The 16,047-nt window shown below is 47.5% G+C and overlaps 1 protein-coding gene across 3 annotated transcripts in view; it reads left to right on the top strand.

The window, feature by feature from the left end:
* The window catches only part of GRIPAP1 (GRIP1 associated protein 1), a 107,563-nt gene extending 91,787 nt beyond the window's left edge, over positions 1-15,776 (top strand). For all 3 annotated transcript variants that reach the window (XM_088470261.1, XM_088470253.1, XM_088470269.1), the window contains 2 exons: positions 4,362-4,516; positions 14,280-15,776. In XM_088470261.1, the coding sequence (XP_088326387.1) occupies positions 4,362-4,516; positions 14,280-14,369 (245 nt within the window). In that variant the 3' untranslated portion in view covers positions 14,370-15,776. The remainder of the gene's footprint in view (positions 1-4,361; positions 4,517-14,279) is intronic.
* Positions 15,777-16,047: the final 271 nt, after the last annotated feature.

Here is a 16,047-nt window from a genome sequence, read left to right as displayed (position 1 = left end):
GCAGGAGAGGGTGATGCTGTACATACTGTGGCAGGAGAGGGTGATGCTGTACAGACTGTGGCAGGAGAGGGTGATGCTGTACAGACTGTGGCAGGAGAGGGTGATGCTGTACAGACTGTGGCAGGAGATGGTGATGCTGTACAGACTGGCAGGAGGGGGTGATGCTGTACAGACTGGCAGGAGGGGGTGATGCTGTACAGACTGGCAGGAGAGGGTGATGCTGTACAGACTGGCAGGAGGGGGTGATGCTGTACAGACTGCGGCAGGAGAGGGTGATGCTGTACAGACTGGCAGGAGAGGGTGATGCTGTACAGACTGTGGCAGGAGAGGGTGATGCTGTACAGACTGTGGCAGGAGAGGGTGATGCTGTACAGACTGGCAGGAGAGGGTGATGCTGTACAGACTGTGGCAGGAGAGGGTGATGCTGCACAGACTGGCAGGAGAGGGTGATGTTGTACAGACTGTGGCAGGAGAGGGTGATGCTGTACAGACTGTGGCAGGAGAGGGTGATGTTGTACAGACTGGCAGGAGAGGGTGATGCTGTACAGACAGTGGCAGGAGAGGGTGATGCTGTACATACTGTGGCAGGAGAGGGTGATGCTGTACAGACTGTGGCAGCAGAGGGTGAATCTGTACAGACTGGCAGTAGAGGGTGACGCTGTACAGACTGGCAGTAGAGGGTGACGCTGTACAGGATTTCAGCGTTGCAGCTGATGCAGGACTCAGGCAGGACAGGAGTTAAGTATTGCAGTGCTGCTGTCTGCCAAAAATTTGTGTGGTAGGTGATTGTCATTAGGGACTTAATACAGTCTAGCGCAGATTAGGTAACAGTTCTTTTATAATGTGTCTGGATCCTGCTGATTGTGCTGCTTACTCTGTTAGTGTAATTCTTTCCCTGCCAGCCTGACATATGCCACCTCCACAGCTCAATGTGAATCCTGCTCTTTCTGGTGATCCAACGATGTTATTAGTTTGGATCTTGACTACTCCAATCCTCACATCCTATTGGTGCCAATTTGTTGGTCCAAGTACTCCTGTCGTCTGTACCAGAGTCTGCCCCATCGCTGCCCATGTTAGCAGTCTCTTCCCTATCGCTGTCAATGTCAGTAATCTCTTCCCTATCTCTGCCCATGTCAGTAATCTCTTCCCTATCCCTGCCCATGTTAGTAATCTCTTCCCTATCGCTGCCCATGTTAGTAATCTCTTCCCTATCGCTGCCCATGTCAGTAATCTCTTCCCTATCGCTGCCCATGTCAGTAATCTCTTCCCTATCGCTGCCCATGTCAGTAATCTCTTCCCTATCGCTGCCCATGTCAGTAATCTCTTCCCTATCGCAGCCCATGTCAGTAATCTCTTCCCTATCTCTGCCCATGTTAGTAATCGCTTCCCTATCTCTGCCCATGTTAGTAATCTCTTCCCTATCTCTGCCCATGTTAGTAATCTCTTCCCTATCTCTGCCCATGTTAGTAGTCTCTTCCCTATCGCTGCCCATGTCAGTAATCTCTTCCCTATCGCTGCCCATGTCAGTAATCTCTTCCCTATCGCTGCCCATGTCAGTAATCTCTTCCCTATCGCTGCCCATGTCAGTAATCTCTTCCCTATCGCTGTCATGTTAGTAATCTCTTCCCCATCGCTGCCCATGTCAGTAATCTCTTCCCTATCGCTGCCCATGTCAGTAATCTCTTCCCTATCGCTGCCCATGTCAGTAGTCTCTTCCCTATCGCTGCCCATGTCAGTAATCTCTTCCCTATCGCTGCCCATGTCAGTAATCTCTTCCCTATCGCTGCCCATGTCAGTAATCTCTTCCCTATCGCTGCCCATGTTAGTAATCTCTTCCCTATCGCTGCCCATGTCAGTAATCTCTTCCCTATCGCTGCCCATGTCAGTAATCTCTTCCCTATCGCTGCCCATGTTAGTAATCTCTTCCCTATCGCTGCCCATGTCAGTAATCTCTTCCCTATCGCTGCCCATGTTAGTAATCTCTTCCCTATCGCTGCCCATGTCAGTAATCTCTTCCCTATCGCTGCCCATGTTAGTAGTCTCTTCCCTATCTCTGCCCATGTCAGTAATCTCTTCCCTATCGCTGCCCATGTTAGTAATCTCTTCCCTATCGCTGCCCATGTCAGTAATCTCTTCCCTATCGCTGCCCATGTTAGTAATCTCTTCCCTATCGCTGCCCATGTCAGTAATCTCTTCCCTATCGCTGCCCATGTCAGTTATCTCTTCCCTATCGCTGCCCATGTCAGTAATCTCTTCCCTATCGCTGTCATGTTAGTAATCTCTTCCCCATCGCTGCCCATGTCAGTAATCTCTTCCCTATCGCTGCCCATGTCAGTAATCTCTTCCCTATCGCTGCCCATGTCAGTAGTCTCTTCCCTATCGCTGCCCATGTCAGTAATCTCTTCCCTATCGCTGCCCATGTCAGTAATCTCTTCCCTATCACTGCCCATGTCAGTAATCTCTTCCCTATCGCTGCCCATGTTAGTAATCTCTTCCCTATCGCTGCCCATGTCAGTAATCTCTTCCCTATCGCTGCCCATGTCAGTAATCTCTTCCCTATCGCTGCCCATGTTAGTAATCTCTTCCCTATCGCTGCCCATGTCAGTAATCTCTTCCCTATCGCTGCCCATGTTAGTAATCTCTTCCCTATCGCTGCCCATGTCAGTAATCTCTTCCCTATCGCTGCCCATGTTAGTAGTCTCTTCCCTATCGCTGCCCATGTTAGTAGTCTCTTCCCTATCTCTGCCCATGTTAGTAATCTCTTGCCTATCGCTGCCCATGTCAGTAATCTCTTCCCTATCGCTGCCCATGTCAGTAATCTCTTCCCTATCTCTGCCCATGTCAGTAATCTCTTCCCTATCTCTGCCCATGTCAGTAATCTCTTCCCTATCGCTGCCCATGTCAGTAATCTCTTCCCTATCTCTGCCCATGTTAGTAATCTCTTCCCTATCTCTGCCCATGTTAGTAATCTCTTCCCTATCTCTGCCCATGTTAGTAATCTCTTCCCTATCTCTGCCCATGTTAGTAGTCTCTTCCCTATCGCTGCCCATGTTAGTAGTCTCTTCCCTATCGCTGCCCATGTTAGTAGTCTCTGCTCCATCGCTGCCCATGTTAGTAGTCTCTGCCCCATCGCTGCCCATGTTAGTAATCTCTTCCCTATCGCTGCCCATGTTAGTAGTCTCTGCCCCATCGCTGCCCATGTTAGTAGTCTCTGCCCCATCGCTGCCCATGATGATGAACTGCACAATGACACAGTATGTCCGTCTTTTGAAGGCTTCACATTCCGTTTTGCAGCTGCTTCTGTCACTTTCATTCTCTCAGTGCCATTAATATGTGCCAGGGGCAGCGCCCGATTCCTCCCCCCTCCTTATATGTCTGTGTCTGCAATCACCCTATAGTCTGCACATGGCTGGCATAACTCCGGATTCCTCTGTAACAGTAGCAGCGTGCCTGGGGACCCTGCTTTACCCTAATGCTGTTCGGTTTTCCCCTCCAATCCTATATCACACAATAATGCCTGGCCCCCACCCCATCCGCCTGATCTGAGACTAACAGGACCTGACACGTACTGTGGATTTTGAGGCTGTCAGCAAGTGGGGGGCTGTAAGGTGTGAATAATTTAGCTGCAGGAAGATTGGCCTATGTTTTATTTACTAAGGCATAAAATGGGGAGGTGGGGGTGGGGGTGTGTCATGAGGAGGCCGGAGCGTTCTGAGGAGTGGGGGGGGGGAGTTTTGCTTGATTCTCAATTTGCTGAGTGGTGGTTGATCTGAGGAAAGAGATTTGGTTTGTATAAACCTGAATTATTTACACCTCGATCAATAAACCATTGCTTTATCCCTGTCTAACTGGCAAGACGTACAGCGGGCACACTGGGGCCTGGCAGAACCCTTATTACATGGTACGTGTTGAATCGTCACCATGACAGAGATACAGAGATGGAATACTTCATACGTCACTCATAAGAAGGCTGCACTTCGGGCTCTTAGAAGGACATAGGTTAGGAGAAGCATCTTATAAAATAATGATGATAAATTCTGTCTGCGGTATAGTAAGTCTGTGGGGTCCGTATACCTTATCCTGACTCCTCCCAGTGTATATTTCACTAGCTCCTCCCACGCACTGGACTCCTCCCACATCCCCACTTTCTCTGAACCCATGTTCTGCTCTTCCCAGGTGGCTCTGAGAGACGATGAAACCATCTGGATTATATAATATGAAGGTTTTTGAGGTAGAGATTGTGTCGTCCTTTCTTTAATTCTGGTTTTTCATCTCCTTCTTTCTGAAACGTTTCTTTACTGAATTCTAGGATAGATTGTTTCTGTCTTCTGGATTAACCGATGGTTTTCTCTCCCCCGCAGATGTGTCCGCCACCCATGGGCAGGTAGACCGCAGCAGTCTCGGTAGTGTTCTCAGGGACCTGGTGAAACCTGGTGATGAAAACTTGAGGGAGATGAATAAAAAACTACAGAACATGTTGGAGGAGCAGCTCACCAAAAACATGCACCTCCAGAAGGTGAGTGCCCTCGGGGTGACGGAGGGTGCTAATAATGTGATGGGAGGAATGGGAGCAGGTGCCGACATGCTGGCAGAGACAGGAAGACTACCGGCATTCTGATAGAGGCATGGAGACTACTGGCACGCTGGTAGAGGCAGGAAGGCTACCAGCATGCTGATAGAGGCAGGAAGGCTACCAGCATGCTGATAGAGGCAGGAAGTCTACCGGCATGCTGATAGAGGCAGGAAGTCTACCGGCATGCTGATAGAGGCAGGAAGGCTACCGGCATGCTGATAGAGGCAGGAAGGCTACCGGCATGTTGATAGAGGCAGGAAGGCTACCAGCATGCTGATAGAGACAGGAAGTCTACCGGCATGCTGATAGAGGCAGGAAGGCTACTGGCATGCTAATAGAGACAGACTTCCGGCATGCCGATAGAGACAGTAAGACTTCCGGTATGCTTAGAAAGACAGGAATACTACCGGCATGCTGATAGAGGCAGGGAGTCTACCGGCTTACTGATAGAGGCAGGAGGTCTACCGGCATGCTGATAGAGGCAGGAATACTACCAGCATGCTGATAGCGGCACGAATACTACCGGCATGCTGATAGAGGCAGGCAGACATGTACATGTATGGCGACCAGTTGTTATTTTGGGAAGGGCAGAAGACTACTGATATTTTGGGAGAGTAAGAGAGACCACAGATGTGTTTTCAGAAGATGGAAGACCACAGGTGTTCTATCAGAGTCAGGGAGACTATGGACCTGCTATTGGAAACAAGGGTAGTGCCGACATGTTGGGGAGCCAGTTAGATTCTATCAACCTGCTGGGGGCGAGAGAGAGTGTAGGGCAGTTCAGGAAGACTACCGACGTGCTGTGGGAAGTGCCAACATGCTGGGGAGATGGCTAGAGTACCGACATGCCTGGGGAACCAGGGTGATTAACAATATGCAGGGAGACTATGCTGAGTGAGGCACTGCAGGAATATCTTCATCATGGTGGGATATATGGGAGAGGGGGAGCTGCTACCAACATGATTAGCGATGCAGGGGCACTTCTGACAGGGTGGGCTGGAAGGAACGCTGGGAGTACAGGTGAGCCCGGTCTCTGTACTCACGCATCACTCCCTGGCCTCCCCCTGACCTCGGCCCCATGTCCCCGTGGAGTGTTTGAGCTCTTCCCCCGCAATGCTCCTGCAGCTCAGGTGAAAACCCAGCAGCAGACAAGCGCTTTGGGGAAGCTCCGAGCTGCGTGGAAGATCAGCCACACAGCAATAATAGACTTATCATTATGCAACACCGGTAATCAATACTTGGAAATAACCATTGTAGCAATGTGCTGATACAGAAGCACTCAGGGGTTCTCCCTCCGCAGGAGCTAGCAAGGCATTCCGCTACGCACGCTGTTCTGCTCTAATTACAGCCTGTCATTACCATCATAACTGTACTGCTGGAAAATGATACTGCTCTGCAGACTATTCCACTCTGGGGGCGCAGCACCCGGTGCAGGGCTACTAGTTCTGTGTACCGGGGCAGGGGACGTTATGCAGGGGGGGTGGGCAGCAAGGGTCATTGCAAATGGCGGCTCAGGTTTACCAACACTCGGCGCCAGACGTGAAACTGATGTGGAAGGACTGCGGGGAGTTCGTAGGAGCAGAAGCTTTATCTTTGTGGGTATTGCACAGATATCACAGCAGTGTATTCTATTATAGAAAAACTTTTGTTGTTTTTAGAGAAAAAGACTATGGGCCTGATTCAGAGCCGGACGCAATTAGCGCTCGCTCGTCCTGAAAATAGGGGTGGCTATTCAAATGAACCGTTCACTCTTTGCGGTCTGTTCACGCCTCTAGGTCTGAACTTGCGTCGTTTTTTGGAAAACTACGCCCCCTGGCCGCTCGCATCCTACGTCATGTCCGCTATTTATTAGATTAATCGAGTACATCGACCAGGGTATGAACTGCTCGCTATCCTTGTGGCTGGTTTTTGCTACCACAATTTCGCGAGCAGTTCTGGCTATAAAATAACCCAGTGACGTGGTCAATGACGCTGCTGTTTTAATTATGCACACCCGTAAAACGCCCGTTTTGACCTTTAAGCACGCCTGCGTTCTGATCTCCACTCCCCGTTTTCAAGCACCTTCCCCTGTTACCACCCACATACACCTCATTCTGTCACTCAAATTATCAGGCATTCGCTATTTTGCGAGCACATGAATTTCGACCGCACTGACTGGTTCGCGCATGCGTATAACGATCCATACGCATGCGCAGTTGGGCAAACATTGCTCGGAGCGAACGAGTGGCTGCTTACGAGCGGCTCTGAATCAGGCCCTATGTCAGCCGTGGAGAGGCCACATTACCAGGGTGTATTGATGACTGATGTGACCGGGGAGGTCATGTAGTCTTCTAGCTGTGTCTTATGGGCTACTCCGTGCACTTGGCTATCTCTGGGATAGTGTGGGGTCAGGAGGGGAGACGGTAATGTACTGTAATGTAATGTACTGTACCTCCAGCCAAATGCTCATTATCTTGGGGCAGTTCACCCAACTACGGAACAGGGTGCCATCATGACCCCGTTCCCCCAGCAGCCACCCTAGGATACTGAGAATATCGCCCGAAGACGAGTGGGCGCCAGGTACCACCTAAGTAGGATCTCTCTATAATCTGGACACAGACTCTTGGTTGCTTTCTCTTTGATTTGGCCATGCGCCATGGTGTACAACCCCCCCTCCAACCAGGTCTTCCAGCCATTGACCATGAGATAACGATAATTGATTAAAAGTCACAGTGGGACTCTTGGGGTCATATATGTTAATACAAAAGGATTCTAGAGGGGAATACTGACTAGGGAACTATATAAAGGTTACAGAAGAAGCGGGACACGGTCTTTGGGCGCCAGATCCTGCAAACATTTGATGATCTTCTCGGTTCACCCGGCAAAGCTTTTTTTAGTTGATGCCCGTCTGGAAGGCCAGATTGCAGAATCGGAAAGCCATCGTTGTTATCAATCAATTTGTAAACTATTGCGTATTGATCCCAGATAGTCTGGGGGGGGGCTTGGGCAAGCAGGGGGCCGAGCTGATCTAACTCAATGTCACCCCATGTTCTGTTGCAGGTATTCCCAAAGGACAGTCTCCTGCTAGGTAGTACATTGCGTATTGGGAAGGCAAAGTATAACAGAACTTTTATGATCATTATGTCCACTCAACATCTGCACAGTGATGCAGTGTATAAAATGGATCTTTTTGAACATCGTGTCATAGATGACTGCAAAAAAAAAAAAAAAAAAGCAATGTAACCCACTCGGACCCTGTTGTAGTAAATTTTAGCTAATGAAGGTAACTGTCTGATTGCGGCAGGTTGCAGCATATTTTCTTGCAGGTAATTTGTGAATCAGTGATTATAACTGGTCACTTGTGTCTTTGGGCAACGGCGTAATCTGCGGCTGTTTTTAGCTATTCTCTGGGCAGGAAACTGATTTTCCAGGCAGGTGAAGCTGGGACAATCTTCTGGGATGGATACAGAGCCACTGAATTATTAATCGCGGTGGGCTCAGGACTGCCCTTCCTGGTGATTGTATCGCTTGTGCTTTCTGGGTGAAAGGAGCCCCAAGAACTTACATGACCTGATTAAACCCCGGGATTTACAGCTTCCAGATTTACAAAATTAAGTATTTAAAGAAAAGACACCAGAGTGCTAGTGAGAGTAAAGTGTTCGATAAGTGGGTCATCTAGATATATAAATATACAGGATTTGGAAACCAGAGTTTGTAGGGGAAAAAAAATAAATTACACCCTATCTCGAATGTGTATTTTTACATTTGAAGGTCTGATTATTATCTCTTCCTAAAATTATAAATCTAATCTTTTGAAAAGTCCTAACATATTTTGCTTTGTTATTTTTTTATTGAACCAACATGCTGTGGGAGGTACAGAGACTACCACCATGCTGGGGGAGGTACACAGAGTACCACCATGTTGTGGGAGGTACAGAGACTACCAACATGCTGGGGGAGGTACACAGAGTACAACCATGCTGTGGGAGGCACGGAGACTACCAACTTGCTGGGGGGAGATGGGGAGAGTTCCAGTGGAGCACAGAGACTATCAATGTGCTGAAGGAGACTGAGTCTACCAATGTGCTGCGCGAGGCAGGGAGACTACCATATGTGCTGGGGGAGGGCGGGAGAGTACCAACGTGCTGGGGGAGAGAGGGAGAGTACCAACATGCTATGGGAGATGAGGAGAGTACCAAAGTTCTAGGGTAGATGAGGAGAGTACCAAAGTCCTGGGGGAGATGGAGAAGAGTACCTATGTGCCAGGGAGTTGGTGGGAATACCAATGTGCTGGGGGAAATAAGGAGAATACCAACGTGCTGGGGGAATGGGGAGAGTACCAATGTGCTAGTAGAGATGGGGAAAGTACCTACATGCTGGGGAAGATGTGGAAAGTACCTACCTGCTGGGGGAAGCAGGGAGATTACTGATATGCTGAGAGAGCAGTGATATGTCGGCAGAGGCAGGGAGACTCATTTTGTGCCGAGTGAATACTTTCAACACGGTAGGAGAGCCAGGAACTCTACTGATGACTTGGGAGATCCTACTAACATGATTGGCGATACAGGGGCACTTCTGACAAGGGGTAGACTGGAAATAATGCTGGAACTGCAGGTGAGACTACCTGATGATATAGTTTTATGTATTAGTTTGTCAGCCTCTTACGTCATATATAAGCAATTTTGTCGCATTCCTACAGTATGTGCAACTCTGCTTCAGTTTATTGGCATTGGAGAGCAGTGGTTTATACGCAGCTCGTCACAGTGTCTCAAAGGGATTGAGGTCTGGACTTTCCAAAACCTTGATTCTTTTCTAGGTCATCCCTTCGGCTGTCGCTTCAGTGGTGCACTAAGGATCCTTCTCCTGTTGCATGACCCAGTTTCGGCCAAGCTGGTTTCCTCTAGAATGGTCTGGTATATAGCGGAGTTGATGCTGGACGCTATATATGGAGGACTCTATATATTATAAAATATATCCTTCCAACAGCTCAATCCCAAATGATCACCCTCCGCCACCTCCTATGCTAAACGGTTGGTATGAGGTCATTGTGGTGATATGATGTATTTGGTTTGCCCCAAAAATTGTCCTGTGCATTATGACCAAAACAGCTCTAATTTGTTGTCATTTGTCCAGAAGACAATCATTCGAGAAGTCTCTTGTTTCATTCAGATGCAACTTTGCAAATGTAAGCCATACTGCTGCCTTTTGTTCTGCAGAGATAGAAGAGCATCTTTCCTGGCTGTTCCTTTATGAATGCCATAGTTATTCAATGTATGTCTTCATGGTAGTCGCAAATGTCGCCTTTGGGTCCTCTGTCATTTCTCTGAGCCTCATATGATCTGATCTTTGGGTGACTGTTTTAGGACACTCGGTACTGGGAAGATTGACAGCTGCCCTCATTGTTCTCCACTTATAGAAAAAAAAATCTTTCTCACTGTAAGAAGTTGGACTGTTTGGAAATAGTCTTATAACCCTTCCCAGACCGGTGAGCAGCACAACTGCTGCTCTGAGTTCATTACAGAGAACTTCTGTCCTTGGTGTGGTGGTGACACAAAACTGAGTGCTCCAGACTGACCTGCAGAGGTTCTGTTATTATTTAGAGTAGGTAACACATCTGAGTGTTCCAGACTGTCCTGCCAGATGTTCTGCTATTATATAGAGGTGGTAACAGACCTGAAAGCTCCAGACTGACCTACCAGAGGTTCTGCTATAATATAGAGGTGGCAACACAGTCCTGAGTGCTCCAGACTGACCTACCAGAGGTCCTGCTATTATATAGAGGTGGTAACACAGACCTGACGGAATGGGTATGAACCACGATGCCGGCAGCCCGAAGGTCAGGTACAGTGCATCTGAAAAGTATTCACAACGCTTCACTTTTTCCACATTTTGTTATGTTACAGCCTTATTCCAAAATGGAATAAATTAATTTTTGTCCTCAAAATTCTACACACAATACCCCATAATGACAACATGTAAAAAGTTTCTTGGCTGTGTGCTTAGGGTCATTGTCCTGCTGAAAGATGAACCGTCGCCCCAGTCTGAGGTCAAGAGCGCTCTGGAGCAGGTTTTCATCCAGGATGTCTCTGTACATTGCTGCATTCATCTTGGTGGATTGCTGCAGAGATGGTTGTCCTTCTGGAAGGTTCTCTTCTCTCCACAGAGGAATGCTGTAGCTCTGACAGAGTGACCATCAGGTTCTTGGTCAACACCCTTCTCCCACGATCGCTCAGTTTAGACGGCCGGACAACTCTAGGAAGTGTCCTGGTGGTTCTGAACTTCATACGGATGATGGAGGCAACTGTGCTCGTTGGGACCTTCAAAGCAGCAGATAGTTTTCTGTACCCTTCCCCACAATTCTGTCTCGGAGGTCTACAGACAATTCCTTGGACTTCATGCTTGGTTTGTGCTCTGACATGCACTGTCAAGTGTGGGACCTTATATAGACAGGTGTATGCCTTTCAAAATCATGTCCAAAACAACTGAATTTTCACATGTAGACTCCAGTTAAGCTGTAGGAACATCTCAAGGATGATCAGTGGAAACAGGATGCACCTGAGCTTAATTTTGAGCTTCATGGCAAAGGCTGTGAATACTTATGTACATGTGATGTCTTAGTTTTTATTTTTTTATTATCATCAAATTTGCAAAAATCTAAAAAATAAAAAAAAATCTTTGTACACGTTGTCATTATGGGGTACTGTGTGTAGAATTTTGAGGACAAAAATTAATTTATTCCATTTTGGAATAATGCTGTAACATAACAAAATGTGGAAAAAGTGAAGTGCTGTGAATACTTTCCGGATGCACTGTAAGTACTTTATCCCTACCCCTCTCCCTCTCCCTAATCCTCCCTTAGTAGTGCCTAACCCTCCCCCCTAAGCGTACCTAACCCCAACCCCCAAACCTAACCCCGCTACCCTCCCTAAGCGTAACCCGCCGCTAACGCTAATGGTGCTCCAGACTCACCTAGTCCGGGCTGTCGTTCCGACGCCTATCTAAAGTCCCTTGTTGGGATCTCACTGTCATAACTACATCCCTACCGGACTGCTTCAGACTGACCTGCCAGAGGTCCTGCTATTATGTAGAAGTGGTAACGCTTCCTGATGACCAAATAACAAAGAGCACCTGATTAGGAAATGTCCTTCTCTATTGATATGGGTGTACTTACTTTTTCACATATTGCTTCTTCAAATTGTCTTATTTTTTTGTTACATACAGTATACTGACAAAGTCAAACCTTTTGTGATTTACTAGTCCCATGAGGTTAGAGTGATCAAACTTTAGAACTTAATGAGGATTGGGCGATTGTTAATTATATCCTAATATCATAAAGGGAGTGAACTTTCTGAGAAAAAAATGTACAAGACTATATGGAAATGTACTGAGTGTATATGTACACATGCCACACACACACATACATACATGCCACACACACAGATACATGCATCCAAGCAAAAGCACATTCTGTCGGCAGAATTACTAATCCAAGGAATTGGTTTACAGAGTATTGTTTAATAATAATACAATTTTATATATACCTTAAAGTGCATATTAGAGCAGTATACGGGTAACATGGCAGGTTGTGAGGTAAAATCAGACCGTGTTATTAGACAGCTGACGTTCGGGTATATATCGGAAATTCCATCATCTCCCAGAGAAAAAAAAAAGATCGTCCAGTGCTGTAAGGAAAATGTGTCATTTATAAGGGGCGTAATAGGGTTGCATAAAATTTGGGATTTTTTAAAAAAATATATAAAAATAAAAAACCGGATTTATTTATTTATTTAAATATGATTTTTTTATTAACATTTTTTTTTAAATAAACATTTAAAAATGTAAAACGTTTACTAAAAAAAAAGAAAATAATAAAAAATCCTATTTAAATCCCCAAAAAATCTGATTTAAATCAAATAAATCCGTTATGATTTAAAAAAAAAAAAAAATCAGATTTTTATGCAACCCTGGGCGTAACATAGCGTCAGTTGTTAGAATTCATTATGTCTATGCCTGATTCAGCGTTGTACGGTAATGTTGCCACTGCTTTGCATTTATACGCAGCGGCTGTGCAATAATAAGCTAACGCCACCAGAGGCGTGTCTTGTGTAAATAGGCTCCTCCTGCCGGCCCCTGTGATCCTCTGCTGCGTCCAAGGATGCAGGAGAGGATCATCTGTGTGACTCATACACTGGCCTCAGTACACCCAGAAACTGGTGCTGCCATATTCCTGCTACACTGAACATCTTCCTACAGACAGGGCGAGTGCCGACTCTCCCCCCTGTGATCACTGGGCTGCACACCTTCCGTGTGGGGAAGCGTGCTCCCACTGTACAAAGCCAGCCAACTTCTGATTGGCCGGGAGTCTCATTTTTCAGTCTGTCTCACAAGAGTGAACGTTGGGGCTTGACAGCTCTGCCTCCGGCCCCCCTCCCCTAATCTGTCTGCCCCTCACACTCATGCGCGCACACATGGCAATTCCACTCATCGTCCTCTGAGCACGCCCGGAGACCGGTGGCCTGCTCTGTGTGGTGTACACGGAGGACGAGAGAAGGTCAAACAGATCTCAGGCTGCCAGTGTGCAAGGAATCCGTCCCATTGATTTTCTGATCGCATAGAACCTGCAACCTGGGAATAGCAACATGAAAAGCCTTTTGCTTCTGCTGGGGGATGCAGGTTTCTTCAGTTGTGTTTTTAACCTTCATGTAGGCAGCATGGGGCTCCACGTGATGGACAGGCGCTCCAGGGGAGGGGGCCGGCGAAAGTGATACAGCTCCCTCCGCACGTCCTCCGTCCATCATAATATACTATAAGGTATTTCTGCAGTACTGGTACAAGGACTAAAAATTACGGACTTGGTGGTATAAATGTCAGCCTCCGATATTAGTCCTCTTGGCCAATATTGTAGAAGTCTGCTTCCAGTAACTGCTACATGTTCTTCCATAATATCTAGCATGGGTATGCGTTCGGCATCACGGCGGTCTGGATGCCGACGCTCCTATTACCGGTGCCGAAATCCTTCAGTCAGTAGCCTGGCACCAGCATCCCGACTTACTGGATACAGAAGATAAGTATCGGGGTGTTCGGTTTAAGGATAGGGTTAGGCACTAGAGGGCGGGGTAGGGTTAGGCACTAAGGGGGGAGGGTTAGGGTTAGGCACAGGGGAGTGGGAGGTTAGGGTTAGGCACTAGGGGGGTAGATTAGGGTTAGGCACCAAAGAGGGTAAGGGTTAGGGTAGGCAGAGGGGGAGGGTTAGCATACCGCCCAACAAGTGCGGTATGTTAACCCTTTCAGGATGCCGGCGTTGGGATTCTAACAGCCGGGATCCCGAGCGCCGGTGTCTCATACCGATTCCGTAGCATGATGTGCTCTGTATTACCACAAAGCCTCAGATGTCAGGACTACGCTTCAAAATCAGCTCCTAAAGCCGCCATGGTAGTTATTATGGAATACATAAGAGCAGAGGGTAACACACCTATAACTTATCTACTATGCGGCAAAGTGTCCCACATAGGTATTAACGGCAGAGTCACGGCTGTACAGCAGTAGCTTAGATACAGGTATCATATATATATTTTATTATATTATGATAGTCTTTCCAGCTCTTTTTTGTGATTGTGATATCCTGAAATCCTCATGCATATGGCAGCCCCTGCTGTGTGTAGGCCGGTGAAGTTCCCCCTCCTTTGTAAGTGGTATGACCCCATTATTTTTTTTGTCTTCCTTGCAGGACTTAGAAGCCCTCTCGCAGGAGATTGTCCGACTGAGCAAGGAATGTGTGTCGGCCCAGGAGACCCCCCAGACCCCTTCCAAAAGCTGAAATCTGGACTGTGTCTTCGCTTCTGCTATCTCAGATTTTGAACTAGCCTAGCCCCCCCCAATTCCTGTCTCCCTGTATATGGGCATCTTCTCCTCAATTCTAGTCTTAATCTCTCCCCGACTTGTGCATTCCACCTATGTGTATGTGTATGTCCACTTACCTGCTCCACTGCCTCCTAACAGCCTCCTCTCTAATCCCTGCGCTGCGGAGTGAGGGCGGCTTCCAAGTTACAATGTACAGGACATTTGCACAGATCTGAAGTCATTAATATATACTGTAGATAGACCCCCATTTCCCACAACGTCCTTATGCTAAGATCCATTTTTATTCTGTTCTCGGCCACGACCCCCCCTATACTAATGGCTATTTTATAGTGATGTTACTTTCACACTGCCCCTAAAGTGCGATGTCCTCCCTGCTATACTACTATGTCCTTGGCGGTGACCATACGTGACCCGTGTTGTCCTCGCACCGTACATCCTCCATGCAACTTACGCCGAGGCTACTCAGATGTTTCCAGGTGTCCCCAGCAGGCCGTGTTTTCCAGTATTTTCTTAATCATGTCTAGGTGAAATGATACAATGGACCGATCAGTAATTAGGGATGGGCTACAGAAGCGGCTTACGCCACCAACTGCGCACGTGGCTGTTAGCGGGAGATTGCAACATGTACGAACTGTGTTCAGTTCCGCCAATCATGAAAGGCGAATGTAACCAGTCCCAGGATGAGGTGATGGGGACCAGTAGGACCCTCGTTCGAGGCTCTGTCAAGTTTGAGGGTATCTGAAGTAGGTTTATGGTTCATGCGCTCTCCAGATACTGTTTCCTCTAACTGAATTGGAATATGAAAGCATAAAGGCCTGTTTCGTTTAGAGATTGCAAGGTACAGGCATGATAAATCGGGACAGGCGTAGCCGTATCCTGCATGCTCTCACACGGAAATCCACAAGCATGGTCTGAAATCGTCGCTCAACTAAACAACTTCCATCATGTTCTGCAGATGGTGGGACCTGCTGTGCAAAGGGTCAGGCTCTGCCTGGCGTGAGGTTCTGCTTTATATATATATATAATGCACCATGTAAAATGACTTGTATATATTATTGTGAGTGAAATTGTATGTCTGTGTCTTATCGCCAGGACGAAGCGGACCCTATTACACTGGAGATGTGTTGGTTATCGGTAGCCGGTCAGCAATGACAGATGTGTATTTTAATGACTGTTTTTCTGGACACTTTTCGTTTCTTTATAACAAAAAAATAAAGTGCAGCTATGCACCGGGCTGGGTAGGGGCGGCGAGAGGAATGATGAGCGTACAGCAGCGATCATATAGGGATGCGACTCTAAGCAGCCATATTGTAACGTCACGCATGCCACCTGCCAGCACAGGACTGCAACATGACTGGAAATAAAAGTGTTAACTATTCAGAGTGTTGGTGTTTGATTCGCATCTGATAAAGGTTATTACGAGTGGGCGGATGCCGTCGAGCCGGTTGCGCGATCTTGCGCAACCGACTCGATAGAAATGAATAAGATGGTCGGATCATCGATCGCAGTAACAGGTACCAATGATATCGGGCCACCTACGTCTGCGACCAAATTGCCCACCGATCTTGTTCCTCTGGCTGAGCGCAGGCAATGACTGGAGAGCTACAAGTGGCCAGGCTCCCGCCTAATGGGCT

This window comes from Taudactylus pleione, unplaced genomic scaffold, assembly GCF_031769625.1.
Source record: "Taudactylus pleione unplaced genomic scaffold, aTauple2 ptg000013l, whole genome shotgun sequence".
Taxonomy (NCBI): domain Eukaryota; kingdom Metazoa; phylum Chordata; class Amphibia; order Anura; family Myobatrachidae; genus Taudactylus; species Taudactylus pleione.
The sequence above is the reverse complement of the archived record's forward strand: the minus strand, read 5'-3'. Positions and strand labels throughout refer to the sequence as shown.